At 38.4% G+C, this 23,939-nt stretch overlaps 2 protein-coding genes across 4 annotated transcripts in view; one reads left to right on the top strand and one right to left on the bottom strand.

Annotated features, from left to right (window-relative positions):
• Window positions 1-9,141, top strand: part of cep104 (centrosomal protein 104) — a 49,012-nt gene extending 39,871 nt beyond the window's left edge. For all 3 annotated transcript variants that reach the window (XM_038267551.1, XM_038267549.1, XM_038267550.1), the window contains 5 exons: window positions 7-115; window positions 262-400; window positions 1,125-1,198; window positions 3,300-3,387; window positions 7,015-9,141. In XM_038267551.1, the coding sequence (XP_038123479.1) occupies window positions 7-115; window positions 262-400; window positions 1,125-1,198; window positions 3,300-3,387; window positions 7,015-7,151 (547 nt within the window). In that variant the 3' untranslated portion in view covers window positions 7,152-9,141. The remainder of the gene's footprint in view (window positions 1-6; window positions 116-261; window positions 401-1,124; window positions 1,199-3,299; window positions 3,388-7,014) is intronic.
• A 2,280-nt stretch (window positions 9,142-11,421) lies between these two features.
• On the bottom strand, window positions 11,422-13,368 carry b3gnt7l (UDP-GlcNAc:betaGal beta-1,3-N-acetylglucosaminyltransferase 7, like). The gene has a single exon (XM_038267552.1). The coding sequence runs from the start codon at window positions 13,240-13,242 to the stop codon at window positions 12,022-12,024; it is 1,221 nt and encodes a 406-aa protein (XP_038123480.1). The 5' UTR covers window positions 13,243-13,368; the 3' UTR covers window positions 11,422-12,021.
• Between the last annotated feature and the right edge of the window lie 10,571 nt (window positions 13,369-23,939).

The raw sequence follows: 23,939 nt of genomic DNA, 5'->3' as shown, positions 1-23,939 counted from the left end.
TTCCAGCATGTGCATTTTTTGCGGCAACAAAGATGAGTCGTTCACAGAGGATGGGTTGGACCTTCATTACTGGAAGCAGTGTCTGATGCTGCGGCGCTGTGATGAGTGCAGACAGGTACGATCCTTCCTCCATATTATTGTATAATCCTTTCGGTTTGGCACTTGCTTTTTTTTTGTAACCTTTTTTAAAGTAGTTCATTTGAGAGTCTGTTTCAGGCCTTCCACTGAGAGCCCCTCTGTATGTGTTTGTTCTGTTCACAGGTAGTTGAGATAGCGAGCCTCACAGAGCACCTGCTGCGGGAATGTGAAAACAGGTCCAAGTTCAGCCAGTGTCCACGTTGCTCAGAGGCTGTGCTCTCTGAGGATCTCAGTCGCCACGTCAAGGGTTCAAACTGTAACCGTAAGTCGTATTCGGTGCATTGAAAGTCTTTACAATGTTCTAGGGAAAGAAAACAAATCGTTTTGTAATATGTTGCTTTAAAGGCTACGACTCAACTAGAGATGATAGATATTTTCTTTGTATGTTCAGTGAGTTGATCCAACTACTATATCGAATCTGTAAATAAATCAGCAACGCCTAACATGATAAAGGCAATGCAAATAGCACAAACAAGATAATTCCTCCTAGGTGGCTTAAAATAAAATCATATCACAAAAATAAATACTGCGTGTTCATCAAAATTATATATTCAACAAACAGCAATGGTGAAATAATACATATGTAGCTTTCTTCTGTTTTTTTTTAACTATTTGCCCCCAATTTTTTTTTTTTTTGGAAGACTCTTTGAAGTTGATGTGTAATTATCTTTTATAATCAGCTTTACAGATACACATTTTCTGTGTCAGATGAGACATTTTCATTAAAAACTATGTTTAATTAGCCATGAATTTATATTCCTGTTACGGCCTATGCTGTCAGCAGCCATATGCTATGTAAATAATTAAGCTCTGATCTGTTTGCATTGCCTTTAAGTTAAGGTCTGCCTATCGCCATCTTTTAGGACAAGTTTAAATTAATTTGGTTTTAATCACTTCTTCATCTGTATTTTACTGTTTGTACAGGTTTTATTGGTTTCCTGTAACCGCATGGTAGTCTGTTTAAATGTATGATGCTTGTGTTCCAGCGCTTGTTTTAGGTAAAGGCTCCACCTCCAACCACTGTCCTTTATGTCACAACAACTTTCCACCAGGAGAGGAGGTGAGATTGCATAAACATCAACAAACTGGAATGGCTTTGCCTTTGTATGCTAAGATATGTTTTTTTTTGTATTTTCTTTATACCTTAAGCAAAAGAGAAAAGAAAAAAAGAAAAAAAAAACTACCTCCTACATAATAGTAGGCTTAAGGCCCAAACAGGTGTCAGGGTAAAACACATATTTTCACAGCCTGCTAACTTCACATTCTTTGCTTTTCAATTCAATTTATTTATTGATTGTTGAATGGAATTGAATATTATTGATTAAAAGATGCTCAGTGACGCGGTGGGTAGCGGTTCCGGGTTCGATTCCCGGCACGGGGTCTTTCTGCATGGAGTTTCCATGTTCTCCCTTAGCATGCGTGGGTTCTCTTCGGGTACTGTGACATCCTCCCACAGTCCAAAAACATGAATGTTAGGGTAATTACCTATATTCTCCTTAGGTGTGAGTGTGTGCATGAATTGTTGTTTGTCTCTGTGTTGCCCTGCGATGGACTGGCGACCTGTCCAGGGTGTACCCCGCCTCTCGCCCATTGACAGCTGGAGATAGGCACCAGCACCCCTCGTGACCCCACTTGGGATTAAGCGTGTTTGAAAATGGATGGATGATTAAAAGTTTTCTATATAAGGAAAACCAGTTGATTGCGTCGACTCGAAGGTAATCCCTCACACTAAGCATGCTTGTAGCAACAGTGGAGAGGAAAAACTCCCTTTTAACAGGAAGAAACCTCCAGCAGAACCAGGCTCAGCGTTAGCTGATGATATGGTGAAATGATGTTTCTACCACCATGCTTGACAGTAGGTATAGTTTTCTTGTGATGCAACTCAGCTTTCTTCTTCCTCTAAACAGGACAAATTGAGTTTGTGGCAAAAATATCTGTTTGGGTTTCATCTGACCACATGATATTATCCAAATCCTCTTCTGGATCATCCATATTCTCTCTGCGTCAGACAGACCTGGAAATGTACTTCCTTAAGCTAGGGGACATGCCTGGCACTGAAGGATAAAATTCCATCTCCTCGTAGTGTTACTGATCATCCCATCCCATAGATCATTTTGATCTATGGGATGAGATCTTGCATGGGCCCCCAGTCGAGGGTGATTATCAATGGTCAGATATGTCTTCCATTTTCTTTCAATGCTGATTTATTCCCACCAGCCCGCTGTCTATTGTAGCTTCACTCTTCCAAGCCTGGAACAGGTCTAGTTTTCTTCCTGGTGTCTTTGGTCTTTGCCATGGTTAAGTTTGGAGTCTGACTGTTTGAGGCTGTGTCTTTTCTAGAGATCATGATTGGAAATAGTTGTCATAATACAAGTAACAATATGCCCTATTCATAAAGAAGTTATAGGTCTGTGAATGCCAAACATCTTGCTAGTTTGTGAATGACTGAATACTTATTTTCCGCTGTAATTTGAAAAATAGATTTTTTTTAAAAACCTACATTTACTGTATTTTAATTGTGCATAGTTGCATTGGACCCATGATGAAAATTACAGACCTCTCTTATCTTTCCAAGTAGAACTTCAGTGGCTGACCAAATACCTTTTTTTGCTCCGCTGTACATGCCTCAGTGTTCAATTGATTGGTGTCAGTAAATAACATTTAGCGGAAAGTTTGCATCTTTTCGTTATCCTTTTTGATCAAATGTTTAAAGAGCTTTCCCCCTGCATTGCATCAGAGCAGAATCTGTAGTTTTAATTAGAATTTATACTAAATAAGTGTAATTAGATGTAAACAGTCTAACATAGTATCAGCTGCACCAGAAGCCACTAGATGAGCTGTTTAAGCTAGTTTAAGAATACATCTAGACAAACACAAAAAAATGAATCAGCAAAAATTTGAGCTAGAGAATAAATAAAAAGTAAGACTTGAAAATAAATTTTAGTATCATTTACTGCTTACAAGCTTAAAAAGGGTCCAAAATTGAGCAGTTTCTGTGTGCCTCTGCTGTGAGTTTAAACCTGATGAAAGAGCGCAATGTTAGTGGGAGGAAGGGCAACCAGTCAGCCTTTGACTGGCCTACAGTCACCTGTGGTTGTCCTGGTCAGGAAGGTTTTCTGAGATGGAAGAAACTCACTGTGCCGTTTTTGTCACGACTCCAGGCCTGGAAGGCTCACCTCATGGGCAGAGAGGGCTGTAAACAAAACTCACGCAGAACCGCCGTGTCCCAAAGAACCCATCCAACACAAGGTAAAGCATTCATCCTCCTCCTGCCTACATGGCAGGCAGAATGTGAGAGGTAGAGTTCACACTTGTGGGTTAAACTTTTATGGTGTAACGTTTTCTCCCCCTTGTCATCCTCCAAAATATAGACTTAGAATTGTTGCAAGGTTAGCTAATTTATGTTTGATTTTTCAAAGGAACTCTTCATTTTTTGCCGGTTGTTTTTGTTGGCTCGGTAGGTCAGTGTTTAGTGTTTTAAGTGGAGGGGGAGGGGTCTGATTTAGTCTGATTTAGACAGAGAAAACTAGAGGACTGTGCTGCAGAGACCAACAGTCCCTAACTTATGTCTAATTGATTTTTACAGCAATAATGGGAGATTTTTGCGTTCTTTTATTTTATATTGCTTGTGCATCTTGTAGGTTGACCAGATTTGCATCTTTTATTTCTGTTCCTCTCCCAGAAATGGAAATAATATCCCGCATTTAACTGGAAAAAAAAATAACACATAAATATTCACAGGCGCTTTTCCTAAATGCAAAGAAAGCAGAGCTGCAGTCATTATGTTAGACAGATGCACCAGTGCCCTACGTCTCCGCCAACATCATCACCAACATGCACATGTTGCTCTTTTCATTTTCTTTGTTAATGTTCCCTTTTTGCAAATATAGCACTAATTGATGTCCATCGATGTCCTGGTGCTGGATAATTGCCAAACAGACTTGCTTTCACAAGTAGACCATTGTGGCTGTTGCTATAGGTTTCACCTGGTTATTGTGTATAAAACTATTGCAAGTAGCTTTTTTGGGGGGGGACAAAAAATTTGCGATTGACATAAAAACGGAGGTAAAAAAGGAAGAGGTAATAGGATTAAGAGAGGGAGAAAAAGAGAAGAGAAGAAAACACAAAAAATGCACAATAACTTATAAACGTCTTTCTCCAAACCTGCAAGACATGAGAATTAAGATAGAAAAAAACACATTAGCCTAATCATGACAACAAAGGGAGTATTAAAGTTATAGTGGAGGATTTTTGCAGATTTTTGAAAAGGCCCGCCTTCTCCACTTTAAAATGGTTAATGGCCTGTACTTATAAAGCGCTTTTTCAAGTCAGGAGACTCGACCAAAGTCATTTACACTACATTCAGTCATTCACCCATTCACACACACACACACACACACACTGATGGTGGCAAGCTACCTTGTAGCCACAGCTGCCCTGGGGCTCACTGACAGGGCAAAAATAGGGCACATGCACAACCCTGAACCCGCTCCCGAGAGGGTTTGTCTATTAAACACGTGCGAGAGCATGCATGAGCCCATTTCTCCTCGTGCTGTTTAAAAGTTGTTTTTCTCATAGCTCAGACAAGCTTACTGTGTCCAAACGTACGCCCTAACCCCTAAATCCCTCAATCACTATTTAGAGCGGGGACTATATAGTGGACTTTATAGCAAACTCTGTAACTTACTGTTTGTACAGATGATCACTGCTTTTTGCTCCCTGTTGATCACGTAACTACTCCAACGCGCAGTGTCTGCGCCATCTTTGTTATTAGTCGCCGCTGTCAGGTAGCAACAGCATTATGGGATTTGCTGTGACAGCAAATCCCATAATGCTTTGCAGGGAGAGCTCTGCGCGCAGATCATTCCAGGGTATATCTGCCTCTTCTGAGGCTTTTCTTGTCTACTTTGTAGACACTTTTTCTCCTACGACCCTCTGCCATTTTCAAAGAACCAAGGTGAGCTTCAATGACTGGCTGAAACCGCAGCTCACCACAGATATACACCGGAAAGTGCGCATGCGCAGAAAAAGATAGCTAACGGAGAGAGCATGTCGGACGGCTTTACCTAAACATATCACCAGAATAATTGACAATTAGGAGAACCACTTATTTAGATAATCCACCCGCAAAGTAGGGGTGTGCAAAATAATCGTCATGATGATGCATCGTGATTCTAATTTTCGTGATCTATTGGCATTCTTGATGCCAAGTATCGATTATTAATAAAAAAAAATTCATAAATAAAATTGCATGAATGGTTGGCGAACATCAGCCAAACACAAGTGTAATACAACTTCCAGTCCAGTAGATGTCGCTGTGGATGTGTTGACGCACGCTGCCTTGTGTCACAAGCATTTCCGGCCTCGGGATACTGCGCCGAGTCAATAAAAAAAAAAACATGGAGGAGAAAATATTGCAATGCGTCGCAATAATTCAAGGGTCGTGATGCATCGTCATAGAATCGCATCGTGGCCTGTGAATCGTGATTCGAATCGAATCGTGACTTCTTTGGCAATACCCACCCCTACTGCAAAGATCGTCCTCTATACCTTTAAATATGTTTATGAAGTATGTTTTTTTTATTTTATTAACTATTTTTTGCAATACAATCCATAAGGTCTCCTTCAGCCACATTCAAAGCTATGGTGCTGAAGCCCCTCGGAGCTGCAGCAACAAGCCCATGGGCTCCATCGGCAGCCAGTCATGCCTAAAGTGGACCCAGTTGTGGGTCCAGAAACCTGAGGCCTAGGGGGACACGACCCCCAAGCAAAGACTCCACAGTGTCAGGGGCCCAGGCTTCGGCCAGCAGCTGGCCAGACTGAGATGGCACCCAGCGAAGCAGCCAGCCCTGCAGAGAAAGAACCAACACCTGCAGAGAGAGTATTGAGGGGAGGAAACCGGCTCCATTAACGTTTGGGGCCTAATGGTCCATTGGGGCAGCCAGACACTTAACCGGACAACAAGACAAAAACACCCACCCTTTTACCCTCACACAGATTTGTACGGACACATTAAATAAAATGACACTCAGACATTGAACACATGCTTACACTCCTCATACATACACTATCTTCGCAGCTCTAGACTTGAACCCCTTGAAAGGGAAGCAGCCCTTAGACCTAGGAGGAGATCCCCACCCTCCCAGGGTGAGAAGAGTGAGGAAACTCAAGCTATAACTCCAAGAAAGGGATAGATACCCGTTACAGTGCAAAAACAGCCTAGATAACTGCACCTGAACCTCCGACTGCCATGCCCTAAAAGAGATCCCCCGCAGCGCCAGCCATAACCTCCCTGCAGCACCCCTACATAGTCCAGATTTTACAACAAAGTAAGATGAAAAATAGGTTTAAAGAAAATAAATCTCAGCCACATCAAAGACTGATTCTCAGAGAGCTTTTTGTTAAGTTTGCTGAAATTGTTTTTGTCAATTTGTTATGAGAGGAGCATAACGTAAAGCAACACCATTAAAATGAGTCACAAATGAAATGCAAAGCTAAAAAAGTCTGTTCTGCATTGCCCCTCAGAAGCATCCCAGTTTTCGCACATCTGTCTTTTTTTATTTGGTCACCGTAGCTGCAGTAAATATTTGGTTTTCACATTAGTTGATATAAGAAAATTTAAATACATACCACATTGAATTCTTTATGTAGTTTCTTATTAAAGAAAAGCTGCTACCAGACTTCTAGAAGCCAACACTATTAATACCAACATGAAATAAAGAAAAATCTCATATTTTGGACTTTCATAAATCTTTATATTTAAATTGCCCACATTTCTATATATTGAAACTAAATTTTCATGTAAGCAGATTTGATGACCTCTGATGTTTGTCGCTGTCAAAGGATCCCTTTCAGTGGGCGTGTTTCTCTGTCCAGGAAGGGCTGCTGGTGGAACAAAGCAGTTGTGGCCGTTCAGAGCTGGAGTTGGAACCAGAACCGGACCAGTGGGCCGAGGCAGCCGGATCCCATCCCTGACACCCGGTGCAAGAAGAAATGCGGCTGGAAAGCGATGAAACTGGTCCGACACAAACTCCATCGCACTTCAGTAGAAGCGATAGTTCTTCTGAACAAACAACCTGATTCATTTGAGAACACCAAACTGCATTAAGACAATGAAGTTTAGCCTTTTATATTTCAGCTGAATCACTCTTCCCTGTCCAAAGGTTTAACCTACACCACCAAACACCTATAGGGCCAATGCGCATGACCTCACTGTGTGCTGTTAAATCAAGGCTTCTGGCCTCCTAAGCTCTTATTTTTCTCACTGCTTTTTGAAGGCTCCGTATTCTATTTAAATAATAATAATAAAAAAAAAAAAAAAGTTTTACTATACAGCTCTTAACAGCTTAGAGGATGACAATTATACTGGGAAAATACAGCCACAGTGAGAATGTGCTTATCTGTATTCTAAGCTAATGGTTTAAATTCAAAAGTACACGATGCAGCGTTTTCCAAGTTTGCAGCCAGCTCTGCTTAGTCATCTCTTACGTTATAGACAATGCTGGCTCTCTGCTGGTGCACGGTTTCACCAAGCTCAGACAGCACTGGTTATGTCATCATGAAATCATCGAGGATATTTGGTCGCCAAGTCTGTTAAGTAAACCTTCTGTGTAAACTTCAAGTCAGGTTTAAAGATTTTTTTTCCCTACTTTCTTTGATTTGACTTGACGTTAGGACAAAAATACCACTTTATTATCCATTTATTCATCACACAGGTAAAACCGTATATTTGCATACTGTACACTTGTTTTGTTTATATTTACTATCCAACATTAAACACAAACATTTCTTTGTTAGGTAGATACGATTACCTAAATAATTTGTTTGCAACGAGGCAGAATAAAGAGAGTGGAAGTTTATTTATTAGTTTCTTCTGATTGAGAAGCTTACATACAGAGATTATTCATTTTCCTAAAAAGCCCAACTGTTGATATTGTGATTTTATTCATTTATAACATTTGAGTAAAATGAAGACACAGTAATTTCTACTGCTTCCTTGTGTAGCTTGAAAAATTAATAGGAAACAGTCAAGATATAAGGAAGAGAACTGTCTGGATTATTCAGAAGCATGAAGGTGTCATCCATCTGTTCCTGAAATCCTACAGACGTGAAACTAACCTGGAATTTAATGTTTGGCTAAAAATGGTTTGGCTATTAAAAACTGCAGGCAAAGCTGATTCCATCCAGTCGGTTCTGTCAGGAGGAACAGGGCAGAGCTCCAGCAAATTATTGGGAGCGTTTGGTAGAAGGACACAAATCATTTGAGTGAAGTCAGAGTTTAAAAAAAATGTTTAACATCTGAAAATTGAGAACGTTTATATATATATATATATATATATATATATATATATATATATATATATATATATATATATATATATATATATATATATATATATATATATAAAAATTACCTTCAAACTAATTTAAATGCTGTAAATCTACCTACAGACAACATAATCTTGGCTTTTTTCTATGTGAAAATTATTCAAAGAGGCTATAATGCAATTGTAGACTTTAAATAATATACCAGCTCTTCTAAAAAAGCTTTTTAATCTTGTGTTTTAAAACAACTCTGGTTATCTGAACCGACTTTGATTGTAAAAACTTCATTCTGTCTAATTTCAGGCTCACACTGAGGGGACAAAAACGTCTTTTCATTCCATATATGTAAATATCTCGTTTGAACTACTGATTAATATTCATTTCTGTATACATGAAGCTTTACAGGCCAAGACAAGCAGAAGTAAGATTCTCCATTCCCCTACCAAAAGCTCTGTTGCCACCATTACTGCCATGGATGAAGTAATACTTCTGATTGTTTTTAACAGGATGTATGGGGAATCAAGGATCACTCGATATAAAGATAGATTGTGTTTTTTTTCCTGAAAAGGCCCAATGATTATCATACAAGTGAAAGTTTTGAAATTACATTAAAGTAGAGAATGTTAAAATAAAAATACACCAGGAAAGATTGTGGACCAATAGAGTTAAAGGAATGCTTAAAAACCCCATAAAGGTTAAGAGCCATCCACAGTATTATTTATTTCCTGGTTTTATTCTAATGTAGAAATGTTTTGCCAGTGCTAACTGAAAGACTGAGGAAAAAGGGACAAAGGGTTTGTGTAAATATGAAATCCAGCCTGAAATGTTCTTAAACCTTCCTTGTATTATTGAACTGTAGTTTCTGCCCTGAAGCTGTGGCTCTAATGTGTAAGATGGGCAACAGCAGAGAAAACACAGAACAGCTGCTGTTTGGTAACATAGATTTTCTCTCTAAGTCTTCAGGCCTTCCTGTTTATCATGGCGCTTGCTGTGCACTTGTCAGTATTTTTGTTACGAGTTTGCATAATATAGCTATTTTTGTGTGGAAATGTGTTTGTAAGTGTAATATAAATCTAAATTAAAGTTTTGGAAACAAGGTTGGATCATCTATATGTCTCTTTTGCTGTTAAATAAAATAAAGAAGAGAATAATCTTCTCTTTAGAGTTTCAGATCCTTACATTTTTTCCCCCTACATTTTAGGCAGGATATTTTAGACATTGTTAATCAAAAGAAACAAGACAGTCGTACAATTAAAAAGTGATATTACACCAAATATAAGAACCTTTAACGTTTATTCTTGCTCCTTCTGTTTTAGCACTGCTTCCTGATTATGAGACATAAGGAGAAATCTAAGTCATAAACAAACATGAACGTTAGACCTTTTTTTATATTTCTTTTATTACAATTTTACAATGCATTATAAAATAATAACCCTACCCCAAATGTACAATATCTGTTTGTTCTTTGCAATAATCCCATAAAATCTCCTTTGCAGCAACAATTATGCATCAGCTGAGTTGGTATACAGCAATAGTTTAAACAGTTTTATTTGCAAAGTGTTTAACATGTGGTAATGGTTTAAAACATCCAGCTGTGTTGGTTTAAGGTCATTTAATAATATGAGATGGCGCACAATGGAACAAATCTATCACCTTCCCTCCGTCGTTCCTGTGCACTGCTGGTCAGCAACCTGAACAAATATTGCTAGAAAGACAATTTGATATGTCTTTTTTTTTTTAAAGAAAAAAATTATATATCGAATAAAAATAAAGGACTGTTTTTGACATTGGAAAAGAATGTGAGCGAGCTCTAAAGCTTTTAAATGCATCAGTTTGTAAAATATTTGTCGTATTCTGTGCAATAAGAGCGTATCTTAAAACTGGCGCTTTACTTTGTTGTTTAGAGCATTAAAAATCACAATAATCAAAGTTTCATTCATTTTATTTCAAGTTATCTTGTTGGTAGAAGAAAATTTTTTTCTTTAACTTAGTGCAATTCTGTAACTTTTAGTTTCATGTTTTTTCTGTGTTTAATATGAACCTTATACTTTAATTAAGACCATTAAAATCTTCCCAGTCTATAAAATCCTCTTTCCAGAGAAAAACCTGAATAAAGAAATTATGAGTTTAAACCTGTATAATTAAAAACCAACATAAGTTACTTTTATAGAGAGTTTGGTTCTGTTAAATAAGACAGTAGAATTTATCATGGCACTTGCTGTGCACTTGTCAGTATTTTTGTTACGAGTTTGCATAATATAGCTATTTTTGTGTGGAAATGTGTTTGTAAGTGTAATATAAATCTAAATTAAAGTTTTGGAAACAAGGTTGGATCATCTATATGTCTCTTTTGCTGTTAAATAAAATAAAGAAGAGAATAATCTTCTCTTTAGAGTTTCAGATCCTTACATTTTTTCCCCCTACATTTTAGGCAGGATATTTTAGACATTGTTAATCAAAAGAAACAAGACAGTCGTACAATTAAAAAGTGATATTACACCAAATATAAGAACCTTTAACGTTTATTCTTGCTCCTTCTGTTTTAGCACTGCTTCCTGATTATGAGACATAAGGAGAAATCTAAGTCATAAACAAACATGAACGTTAGACCTTTTTTTATATTTCTTTTATTACAATTTTACAATGCATTATAAAATAATAACCCTACCCCAAATGTACAATATCTGTTTGTTCTTTGCAATAATCCCATAAAATCTCCTTTGCAGCAACAATTATGCATCAGCTGAGTTGGTATACAGCAATAGTTTAAACAGTTTTATTTGCAAAGTGTTTAACATGTGGTAATGGTTTAAAACATCCAGCTGTGTTGGTTTAAGGTCATTTAATAATATGAGATGGCGCACAATGGAACAAATCTATCACCTTCCCTCCGTCGTTCCTGTGCACTGCTGGTCAGCAACCTGAACAAATATTGCTAGAAAGACAATTTGATATGTCTTTTTTTTTTTAAAGAAAAAAATTATATATCGAATAAAAATAAAGGACTGTTTTTGACATTGGAAAAGAATGTGAGCGAGCTCTAAAGCTTTTAAATGCATCAGTTTGTAAAATATTTGTCGTATTCTGTGCAATAAGAGCGTATCTTAAAACTGGCGCTTTACTTTGTTGTTTAGAGCATTAAAAATCACAATAATCAAAGTTTCATTCATTTTATTTCAAGTTATCTTGTTGGTAGAAGAAAATTTTTTTCTTTAACTTAGTGCAATTCTGTAACTTTTAGTTTCATGTTTTTTCTGTGTTTAATATGAACCTTATACTTTAATTAAGACCATTAAAATCTTCCCAGTCTATAAAATCCTCTTTCCAGAGAAAAACCTGAATAAAGAAATTATGAGTTTAAACCTGTATAATTAAAAACCAACATAAGTTACTTTTATAGAGAGTTTGGTTCTGTTAAATAAGACAGTAGAATTTAACATGGCACTTGGTTGTAGTGGTTTTATAAATGACCAACCAGGCAAAGGAGATCCATTTCTGTTCCCAATCAGGCTTCAAACCTGTTTGCTCTTTATATTTTCTCCACAGTCTGTTTTGCTTTTACATGGATGTCCTTTGCGCGCAAACCAGATCCTTGCTGTGCACTATGCTCCACATCCTGAACAGCTCCTGCGCGCTCAGCTTGTGCACCACGATCAGGTTCTTATAGAAGCATGGCTCCCTGTTCATGGAGCTGGCCTTATGCCTGCTGATACCGAAGGTCCTGAAACCTGAGTGCAACTCAGGAGCGACGCTCAGCTTCTTCAGGCACATCCCCAAAAACACGTCATCGATGGGGTACAGCTCCACGTCCTCTGAGGCCGCCAAGAGCCTCCTGGCCAGCTGGGAGGACATGACGAACCCCCCACCCCCCACATAAGGCGGGTAGGGCTTATCGTAGAGCTCTTTGGGGATGTAGTATTTGCTCTGGCGGTTCCGGATGGGGATCGCCTTGGTGATGGTGTCTCCTATAAATAAGTCTGCGTCTTTGCGCTCCTCCACTTTGAAAGCCGTGAGCTCCAGCAGGTTGTTTGTGTTCACAAAAACGTCATCATCTCCTTTAAATATGAAGCGCACTCCTGGGCAGTAGATGTTAAACCATTTAAGGAAGTTTACCTCCTTCAGGGTCAGGTTGAAGAAGGTGTCCATGAAGTCCCACTGCAGGATGTCTTTATAGATCTTATCCTCGTACTCGATCAGTTTCTGCAGGTTTCTTGTGTCTTTCCCTGTTGTCGGAGTTCCGAGTAAAAATAAAGTTTTGATCTTCTTTCCATCCACTGTCCGCTCCTGGCCCCAGGTTTTACGCACGGCTTCCCGCCGGTCGTGCTGCTCTATAACGGATTTGATCACCATGAGGAGGTGCACCTCTCCATCCGCGCATTTCTCCGGATGGTTGATGAGCATGGGGAAGTACCGGCAGTGTCTGTGCAGAACAAACTGGTGGAACCGCGGGTCCAGGTGCCGGAACCACGGCTGGCTCTTCACCGATGCGTCCTCGCTGCAGTTGAGGACTTGCGCGTCCCAGCCTGTCCCGTTGGACACCTGCTGCGCGTCCGTTCTCTTGCTTGGCGCGTGGTGGGCGTTGATCCTCCAGAAATTAGACTCGACGGCCGGGAAACAGTCCGACCCGCACCAGCTGGCATCCCGCGCTTGTTTGATCCTCGCTGCGTCTTTTTCTGACAGTTTCAGTTTGAGAATCATCAGAACAGAAACGAAGATGAGGGACAGACTGAGCAGGGGTTTAACCAAACCGGCCCGCTTTCTCCTAAAGAAGTGATCCATGTCTGTCACCGTGGCGCCCCGGGACCCTCAGATGCTGGACGTTTGGCCCTCATGCCGCCTCACAGCCGCGCGCCCGTGGTGAGAGCATCCATCCTTATGCGCACAGGTGGCACAATCAAGTCCTTCCTCGTTCAGCCCATGTGGACAGATGTCAAATATAAGTTTATTTTAATAAAAATAAATAAAGAGACACATGGCTCCCAGTCGGTCCGGGTTGCCTTTAGCCTCTTCTAAGACTGGAGACCTGTTACAGAACCGCCTCAGCAGAATATCTCCACCCCTTGATGATGATGATGATGATGATGGTGATCCACCCCAATCCAACGGGTTTCCCGTTTCTCCATCATTACATGACGCATCAAATTGCTTCCTGTGCGCAGAGTTACTTTATACTAATAAAATGAGTGAAATATAAGAATCAAAAACAAAAAAAGGGAATTTAGAAAATGCGCCACAACCTAAGAAATATTCCACAGCTTTCGGATCATATATTGTGTTTTTTTTCTTACCAGTTTGGATTATTTACGCACATTTACGCACATATTCAGATTGAATCACCTTGCAATAGTTTTTTTTTCCCTGTGGGATTAGATTAAGATTATTGACTTTATGAGCTCTTTGATCTGTTGCAGGACTCCCCTTTCCTCCAACTGGATGCCTGCAGTCATTGTTACGCATGATAATCAGATGACCTCCTGACTGCACGGAGTGATATCAATCTAGAGTATTTCTCTCAAGGCAGTCATTTCTTTAAGAGAAATTCCTGAAAAACAAAAGAATTTCTAAAATTGTTTTGATGTTTTTAAAGGAGAAGATAAAAACACACACACACACACACACACACAAAAATAAATACATAAATAAATAATTAATAATGAAATAAAATTGTTTCAGATTACGTGTTTTTCGTTATTTTGTTCTTTTGATGATTTTATTTTTGTCTTTTTAAACAAAACTTTTACTTAACTATAAACCCAAATAAAGTCCCAAATATAAGTTGCGCTTTTGCGTGTTTTTAGTTTCATTTTTTTTAGTTTATTAAAATATTTAACTGCGTATTTTGTAAATTTGGCTGGGTTTTTATGTAATATTAGGTCACATTTATGAGCTGTTTTTATTTTTTTTTATTGTTGGAGGAAATAAAAGGGTTTTTTTTATACCATGGCTCGTCGAAGATGTTTGTAAATTATGTTCTATCATCTTGTACCTAACACTGTGTATGTCTGGTTAGTTAGCTGCATTTCAACTGTTAACTAGATTTTTATAAATAAACTGAACACGCCCGCAATCTGACAAAAAGAAAAACAAGGGGAAAGAGGCCCTCTTGCGCCATCTTGTGGATATATAGGAGAACTTCGATGTTCCTCATTCTTGAGACACTGAAACTTAATTTCCGATGCAAACCGCCTTGTTCCGTTTTAACATAAATTCGGCTGCTCCACCTATACGTTCAAGATATCTCAAATTGTTTTATGACTAGACGTTTTAGTGATTTAAGATATCTCTAAATATATTTTGACTAGTCAAAATTCCTATTCGGGATATCTCTAATTACATTCTGACTAGTCGAAATGACGTCAGATTTACCATTAACTTGTATGGAGACGTCAATTTAAGATATCTAGAATTAATTACTGACTATCTGAAATACACATTTCAGATATCTACAATTAAATTACGACTAGTCATAAAAGAAATTGAAGATATCTCGATTTTAGTTTTGACTAGTCATAATTCTAATTAAAGATATCTCAAATGCCACCATATTTCAAGATATCTTAAATGTATTTTAGGATAGGAGATATGCAGTTTTGACTAGTGAAAACTCAATTATAGATATCTTAAAAGCAAATAATGACTAGACAAAACAAATTTAAAGATATCTTGAATTGTAATTTCGACTATTCGAAATTCCTTTTAAGATATCTCTAAATGAATTAAAGATATCTTGAATTATTCAGCTTTTCCATTAAAGATATCTTAAATTGACATTCTGACTAGTCAAAATGACATCAGTGATATCTTGCCATAAATCAAAAACGTCAGAGATTTGCGTAGCGTTTTGGCGGACAGGTGTTAGCCTTGCTAGCTAATTAGGGGGGCCACATGCCGAAGGCATGGCCCACCTATTACTATTGCACATATTTATTCCGCGTATTATTATTATAGCTTATAGTTCTCCTCGTCCCCTAAAAACTTCGGGGTGTAATTAGTCACGCACCATTCGTCGGATCGGGCCCAAAGTTGGCACACGCGTAGGGACCAATGGTGCGATGCGTGCTTGTATAAAACTTTCTCATTAGTCCGAAGGTTTGCGAATTATTAGCGAAAACGTCGCAAAAAAAATCCCATAGGAAATGAATGGGGAGAGGGAAAAAAAGCATAAAAAACAGCACCTCACTGTGTCGGCATACATTCATGTAGAAAAACAGTTTAAAGCTCAGTTTGTAGATAAATCCTTCGTCTATTTAAAACTGAAGACGGTATGTTGATAACTGCTACGGTTTTTGTATAATCAGACCTCAAGCGCCACAAAGTTTTAGCAAAATCCACCCTTCTAGAGTGGAGAGACTGAAAAGCTAGAGTGTGAGGCAGCCGTTTTTTTAAGACCAAAAAACATTTTAAAATCGCCCTCACGGCCACATATTTATAGCTAGAGTCACCATTTTTGGTCAGTTTGTAGGCTGAAACCTCTGGACTCACACAATGTCTTCAGAATTACGGTAGGATTAATACTTTTCCTTAAAAACGCTCCAGACCGACCTAAAGTCGATGAAAATCAAAGCCGTTTTTCATTGGTTTTGGAGCAGCAGTGGGGAGAAAAACGAATGACATTATATGTTTTCAACTCGTCATAAATATTTTTCTGAAAGACACACATACAACAAAGTTGGCATAGTTGGAGTCGAAGGATGGCTGACGCTCACGGTGAAAGAATTTTTTGAATAACTCATACGGTTTTTGCTCAGCAGTCGTTTGTTCGGAGGACATTTTAAGCACCAGAAAGCTGAGTGAGAGGGACCTGCTGCAGCTAGCTCAATTAAAAGATCAGGTGTGAGAAAACGTTTTGTCTTTTTCTTTCTCTTCCCATTCAGGTTGTAGATGACCTACAGCCATGAAAGTTACTCCAATTGAAGACAAGATATAGCTGTCGCTTAGATAAAAATAATTTTTCAGATATCATTTATGGTTTTTACTCAGCAGTCGTTTGTTCGGAGGGGTGCTTTAGCAGCTTAAAGGTGAGTGAGAGTGTGATTCTGCAGTTAAAACAAAGGGAGGAGCAGGTGGGATTAGCCATTTTGTTTGTGCTTCGTTTTGGGTTGTGAAAGACCTACAGACATGAAAGTTACCCCAGTCTGAGACAAAGGATAGATGTTGCTTTCACTGAAAGAATTTCTCAAATACCTTTTACGGTTTTTTCTCAGCAGTCGTTTGTTTGGAGGGTAAGCACCTGGAAGCTAGCTGACAGTTAGCTTCTGCAGCAGCCTGCTGCAGTGAAGCAGGCTGTCGTTTTTTTAAGATAAAACATTTTGTTCTTGCCTCACGGCCACATATTTGGAGCTACAGTCACCATTTTTGGTCAGTTTGTAGGCTGAAACCTCTGGACCCACACAATGTCTTCAGAATTACGGTAGGATTAATACTTTTCCTTAAAAACGCTCCAGACCGACCTAAAGTCGATGAGAATCAGAGCATTTCTCCATTGGTTTTGGAGCAGCAGTGGGGAGAAAAACGAATGACATTATGTGTTTTAAACTCGTCATAAATATTTTTCTGAATGACACACATACACCAAAGTTGGCATAGTTGGAGTCGAAGGATCGCTGACGCTCACGGTGAAGAAATTTTTTGAATAACTCATACGATTTTTGCTAAGCAGTCGTTTGTTCGGAGCTGTTGCTCCCATTCAAAAAAGCCTGAGAGCTAAGGAACGATAGTGCTGCGCTTTTCTCTCTGTCACTGACAGGCTCGTTAAGCGTTGTCAAGGTAACCGTGCTTCAAAGAGATTTTACCTCTGCTGTTTTAAACAGCACATATTAATCTAATGGAGGGTGAAAGCACTGATTTAACATTAGGAAATGGATACCATATGACTGCTGTCCATGACACTTCCCTTGCCACTCAACACTGATAGACTTTCAAAATAAGACTCCAGGGACCCTACAAAATAAAAGCCTCTATATTTTTTACATATATTTATTGCCCTATATGGCTCAACATTATGACCCAAACTCAACCCCATTTTAGAGAATAGACTCTAGGAGACTGTTTAAAACACACCTTAAGGCAAATTTCAAAATAAAAGCCTCCCATTTCATCTTCATCTACTGCCCTAATAACATGGAAAAAAGAGTGATTTAACGATTGGAAAGTCATCAACTATCATTGCTGGGTCTGAACATTTTCTCTAAACACAACTCTGTTGGACTTTCAAAATAAGAATCCAGGGACCCTACAAAATAAAAGCCTCTAGATTATACTAATGCAATAATTGATGCAAATGGCTCAACATTATGACCCAAACTCTTCCAGGTTGTTTTTATTAGACTCTAGTGACCTTTTCAAAACACACCCCAGAGCAAATTTCACAATAAAAGTCTCCCATTTACTCTGTAATACAGCAGCTATTCACCTAATAACATGGAAAACCAGTGATTTAACATTTGGAAATGGATTCTATATCACTGCTGGGCATGACCCATCTTTTGATGCACATCCATGATAGACTTTCAAAATAAGACTACAGGGACTCTACAGAATAAAAGCCTCTTCCTTATACACACTCATACATTCTGGCATATTGCTCATAGCCATTTGTAATTTCATCACTGCAATGGCTCTGAGCATGCGGGCGGAGCCCGCCATTGGTGATTTCATCACTGCAATGGCTCTTAAAAGGCGGGCGAAGCCCGCCATTGGTGATTTTTTTCATCGCTGCAAGGGCTCCTAGCAGGCGGGCGGAGCCCGCCAACTGCGCTTTACCCACTGCGGTTCAATATGGACAAACCATATTACCCTTGTGCATCATACGCTGTGCACGTCTATTTCCCAGATTTCAGCACAAGTGGCACACAGCTCTCTTTGCCCATGACCTAGCCCGTTTTCCTTCCCTCAGCAGCCCTCAAAGGCGTAAGCAGTTGGTCTGGGGAGCCCCGACGTCACTTGCCAGGGCCGTATTGGCCCAGTTACCCAGACCGGCAGTAGGTGGCCCCCCTCAAAATTTCTTTAGAAATTTTCTAGTTGATTGTGCTATTCAGCGGTCCACAATAGCTGCGTCTCAATTTGCAGGCTGTGTTCTTCGAAGGACCCAGCCTACCCAGCCTTAGGAGGACCCAGGAGGATGCTCCGAAGGCTCCGATGGCTGGGATATGGAAATTTTTATTTTATTTTTTATTTACTTGTTATTGGAGGAGGAGAGTCGGCTTTGACGGCTTCGGCGGCAGCAAAACCGTCGACGGATTTTTCTCAGGCTGGGAGAGCGCAGTGGAGAGGTAACATTTACATGTTATTATTTTCCCCCACAGGGGCCTGCTAATGATCAGAATATACCAGCTATTAAACAAACGTTTGTCAGCAAATTGACGAATATGTTTATCAAATTTTAGATTCATTTGTAAGACTTGATATAAGCTTGTTTGTAACTTTAGTAATTTGAATTGCATAGTTAAATGTGTACAAACCCTGTAAATAACTGACTTAAATCACTACTTTCACCATTACTAATGTTGTGTTGAGAACCCAAACTGTGTTAGATTGAGAAATAAATAATTATTTGTCTAAATTATCCCCTTACTGCCTGATTTTATTTGCAATTATATAACAAAAACAGAAAAAAAAATCTAAATCTAAAAACGAAAGAAAAAAAAGTTAAATAGTGGATCTAGATTAGGTAAAATAAAATTTCTAATAATTCATGTAGCAAAGATAATGAAAAAAGATAGATGACTGAATAAAAAAAAAAATTTTGTCTCCTTTTTTCTACAGGTCATAATGGCATGTGCTGTCCTGCCCAACATCTGCCTGGGAGCCCGTGACCCCCCAGATGATGTCCCACTCGCAGTCAGAAGACTCCAAGCTCATCTGTGTGGCATCCCATCCCATCCAGTCCAGCAGCACCACCAGGGACTCCTGCTCAGTGACAATTGTGTATATATATATGTTCTCAAGTAATAATTATTGTATATCTTCCGTAAATAGTAGTAGTTAATTTTAAAATCTAATGTAGTTAAAAATGTTTTTAATAGTTTATTGTAAATACTTGCTTCTCTAAAAAATAAACTGATGTTGTCACTGAGAAGTTGTTCTAAATTTACTTAACTTCTTACACCCTCGGGGGGAATAAATACATTTCCGCCTGACAAAAACACACAAAAGTAAATAACTTATAGCCTCAAAGCTACCTTTACGTCTGTAAAGGTAAGATGTCATAGAATGGTTTTCTGGCGTCAGCACCATTGTAGCTTTGACCCTGCCTGAAATATTAGGGACAAAATATTTTGCATTTTTTGAACCTCGCCAAAATTTTCTTTGAAATAAACATTGCAAAACACTACCAAAATATTATTTATAGCACAAAAAAGTAGTACAGACTTTTAAATCTAAATGTTGTGTAAAAATATACCAAATTTGGACTCAATCAGATGAATCATATTTATTTTAGAATGGTATTAGTGAGAAATTTCTTAGGCGGAGAGGCCATTTTGGCACATTTATCCAAAAATGTCACCAAACTGTGCCAAATGTGTTTTTTACATCAATACTGGGGCTTTGTTAAAATTACGAGGTCACGTAGCAGCTGGACCCACCGGTGGTGGGTTCAAGGGGTTAAATTGTAAAGAAGTGATGAAACAGATAATGTAAAAAGTTTAAAAGACACACCGACAACAATAACTTTTATAAACAATTTAATAATTTAATTTAACAATAACAGCAACACAGAACCTCAACTTGTAAAAGACAAAACAAAACAAAAAATCAACATCTGTCCACCATCCTCTCCAATAAATTAAATAATCTGTCCATCCTTTCCCTCCTCCCTCTGCCATCTGATATCCTCCCTCATTAAGTCAACCATCTCGCCTCTCCTTCTTCTCTTCCTCCTTTCCCTCCTCTCTCATCCTCATTCTCTTCACCCTGATGCTGCTCAGCCTCAGCAGTAGGGTTCCCACTGACCCCCTGCTCTGTCCCTGGATCTTTGCATTCCTAAAGTGGAGGAAAACAATTTGTGTCAACAGATGCTATTTTCTGTAGTGTTTCTTTAAAGCTAGAAAAAAGGAGTGTTTCATGAACTGGATGGATTGATGAAATTCTACAGAAAAAGACTACTTTGGAATGATAACCTGGAGAGGAATTTTTTCAAGCTTACTAAAAGTGTTTTAATGTAATATTATATTCATTATTGGAAAATGATTTATTCACAAGTGAAGATTCTTTAAAATGTCTCCCAATTTCCAAGCAAAACGTTTTCATGACTTAAGTTACTGTAAAATAAAGAATCCTTCAGGTCTTCAGATTTTATAGCAGTATACTTTAGCTAAACCCCTGTGTTACTTGTTTTATTTTGTTTTTCTTTTTTTCAATTTTTTCCTTTTGATTCTTTAAAATTTTTGGTCTGTTTAAGTTTATAGTTTTTTATCTTATAAAAACCATTATGGATTGCATCTGTTCAATTGTACTTTTCTGCTGTTTGAAATAGTATTTTGAATTTGTTTTTCAATAAAAAAAAAAAAAAAGAAAGAAAATCTAAGTGTGAATCAGACATGAAGCGGAGGTGCGCTTTTATTTTCAGAGGAGCTGAAGGAGGGTGCTGTAATGCTTTGTGCCGTCTAGCAAGTCAAAATCAAAAGCTAGTTGGCTTTACTATAATTTCCGAAGAGGCAGAAAGCTTTACCACAGTATTAAAAACTGCATCTGGTTATTACCTGAACCGGCCCGGGCTGCGGAATATTCATTGTTTCAGATCGGACATGGGTCGATATTAACACTTTCAGCTCCTCTAAGCTGTTTTAAGCGCGTTGTGTGTGTCGGCAGAAAGTTGATCAGAAATTCTTTGCAAATTCCGCAAGCATTCTTCAAGAATGCTTTTTTTCTCGCTCTCCACATAACCCAGAATGAAAAACTCTTTCGATATTGTGGCATTTTCTCACAATTTTGTCCAAAACTGCCAGCACCATTGAATCTTCAGGCAATTGTTTGAACAGCTTAGTACAGCCAATAAGAGGCTTACACGCAATCTCTTACTTCAGATATCTAAAATTGTAATACTGACTAGGCATAATTACGTTCGAGATATCTTAAATTATAATTACCGATGTGTGATGCTTTAAATGAGGAATCCGGTGACGTAATTTGAGATATCTTGAAAGGAATTTTGACTAGTCAAAATGTGATTGAAGATATCTTGAATTATTATTATTCCTAATCAGATTGTAAATAGAGATATCTTAAATTACTGTTCCGGATAGTCAAAATGTGGTTTTGTCTAGTCAAAAAGTATTTTAAGATATCTGGAACGTAATTATGGATAGTCAGACGAAACCGAATTTATGTTAAAACGGCTTGCCATACTTGTTCTCATATTACCACCCACGTCACCCATTACCTCCACAGCTGAAACTTTAACAAAAAACACTTTTAATAAAGAGGAAGATACCAACCTGCAACTTTTTCAGATGTTTGGCTTACATAAAGACAAGAAGAAAAAGTTTACTTATGAAATTAAATGATAAAATTTCGTTTATGTTACATTTTTAACGCAACTCGTAAGGTTTTAGAGCCACGTGATGCGCATTTACAACAAATATTATAGTTTTTATTATCGAAAAGAGGCAACCCTACCGCTCCGTTTTATTCACAAAGCTGTTTGTTATATTTACGTAGCGTATCCGCAACGCTAAAAATCATATTTACGTCAGTGGCGTCCACTACGTTCAAAGAGACGAATGCCGCGTTCCAAACATTTTTAATTGTAAAAAAAACCTTATTATTGTTGCTTAAAGCGGTTAGAAATGCACACTAAGTTAGCATTTACTGGTATTTTCCTATCTATCCGACTCAAAGTAATAGAGAAATGCAAACTCTACGTAGTGCGCTACGTAGTGAGTGAGCGAAGAATTGGAACATAGCCTAAGAGTACGCTAAAAAAGAGACGCAGTGACCTCAGCCTGAACCTGGGCCAAAGCCTCGCGCAGCTGTCAACATTGAGGAAGGGGAAAGATTGCATGTGGATGGTCGTTTGGTGCATGGCGCGTGTTTTGAAGCTGCTTATGGAGAAATGTCTTGGGCCGTGAGTAGTGAGGAAACAGGAAGCGATTCTTGTGGGATGGAAGAGGGAAATAGTGACAATGAAGGTTGGAAGATAGCAACATCAAAAAATGAGAAAAAGCGGAAAAAACAGAGATCAGTTCAAGGGGAATCTAGTTCAGAACAATCCAGTGATGATCATTCCATACATTCCACAGCACAACAAAATGAATTCAAAGTCATATTCAAAGTCGTTAATCAGGCAGACTCTTTTACAAATTGGAATCCGGTTCACTTAACAAAAACCATCAATAAACTTGTCGGAGAAGTCAGAGGTGCCAGAATTCTGTACAGTGGAGACCTGCTAATTATCTGCAGAGACAGCGCCCAGCAAGGCAAAGCAATACGGATCAACAAAATTGACGGGATAAGAGTTCAGTGCAGCTTAATGGAGAACAAAAAGTTCAGCAGGGGAGTCATTGGAGGAGTTCCTCTAAAAATTTCTGAAAAAGAGATTCTGGAAAACATAAGAGGTGCAAAAGTAAAAGAAGTAAAACGGTTAAAAACAACAAGAAACGGAGAAAGATCTGACAGTTTATCTGTGCTAATTAAATTCGAAGAAGAGCAATTACCAAGCAAAGTATTCATCGGTTACATAAGCTATAATGTCAAAATCTACAATCCTCCACCATTGAGATGTTTCAAATGCCAAAAATTCGGTCACATTGCAGCAGTTTGTAAAGGGAAACAGAGGTGTGGAAGGTGTGCAGGAGAACATGAGTACGGAAAATGTGGAAAAGAAGCTAAAATAAAATGCTGTAATTGTGGTGGAGAACATACTGCTGCCTATCGCGGCTGTGAAGCAAGCAAAAGGTCTGAGGAAATTAAAAAAATGAAATTTGAGCTCGGAATAACCTACGCTGAAGCTGCAAAAAGGATCCCATCTCAGTCAGAAAAACCCAAACCTACAGTTCAACACACAGCAAATTCCAAACCTCTAGAGAAATCTCTAAAAATTGATGAAGACTCACTTATTGTTAAAAAGACAAATTTTGTTCTTTTCATGGTAGAAGTTATTAATTGTACTGCACAGACAACAAAAAAAACGGAAAAAATCAAAATAATAGTGAAGGCTGCAGAAAAATATCTGGACATTAAAGATTTGAACTGGGAGATGGTTGGAAGTATGATGGGAGGACCGATGGGACCATCAGAAACTGGCAGAGTTAAGATGACCTAGAGTAAATTAAAATTATATGGGCAAATGTGATTTAGTATTATGTTGGTTTAAGTTACACAGGTTTTTTTTTTTTTTTTTTTTTTTTTTTTTTTTTGGGGGGGTGAATCGTTTCCTGTTTTCTTGCTTTACTCCATATCAGTTGGTGGCGGTAATGCACAATTCACAAGTCTGCCAACCGCCATAAAATCCCATAAGAAGAAGAAGAAGAAGCCTG

This window comes from Cyprinodon tularosa, unplaced genomic scaffold (genome assembly GCF_016077235.1).
Source record: "Cyprinodon tularosa strain WSP-4 unplaced genomic scaffold, ASM1607723v1 ctg677, whole genome shotgun sequence".
Classification (NCBI taxonomy): domain Eukaryota; kingdom Metazoa; phylum Chordata; class Actinopteri; order Cyprinodontiformes; family Cyprinodontidae; genus Cyprinodon; species Cyprinodon tularosa.
This window is presented reverse-complemented; position numbering and strand designations above follow the sequence as displayed.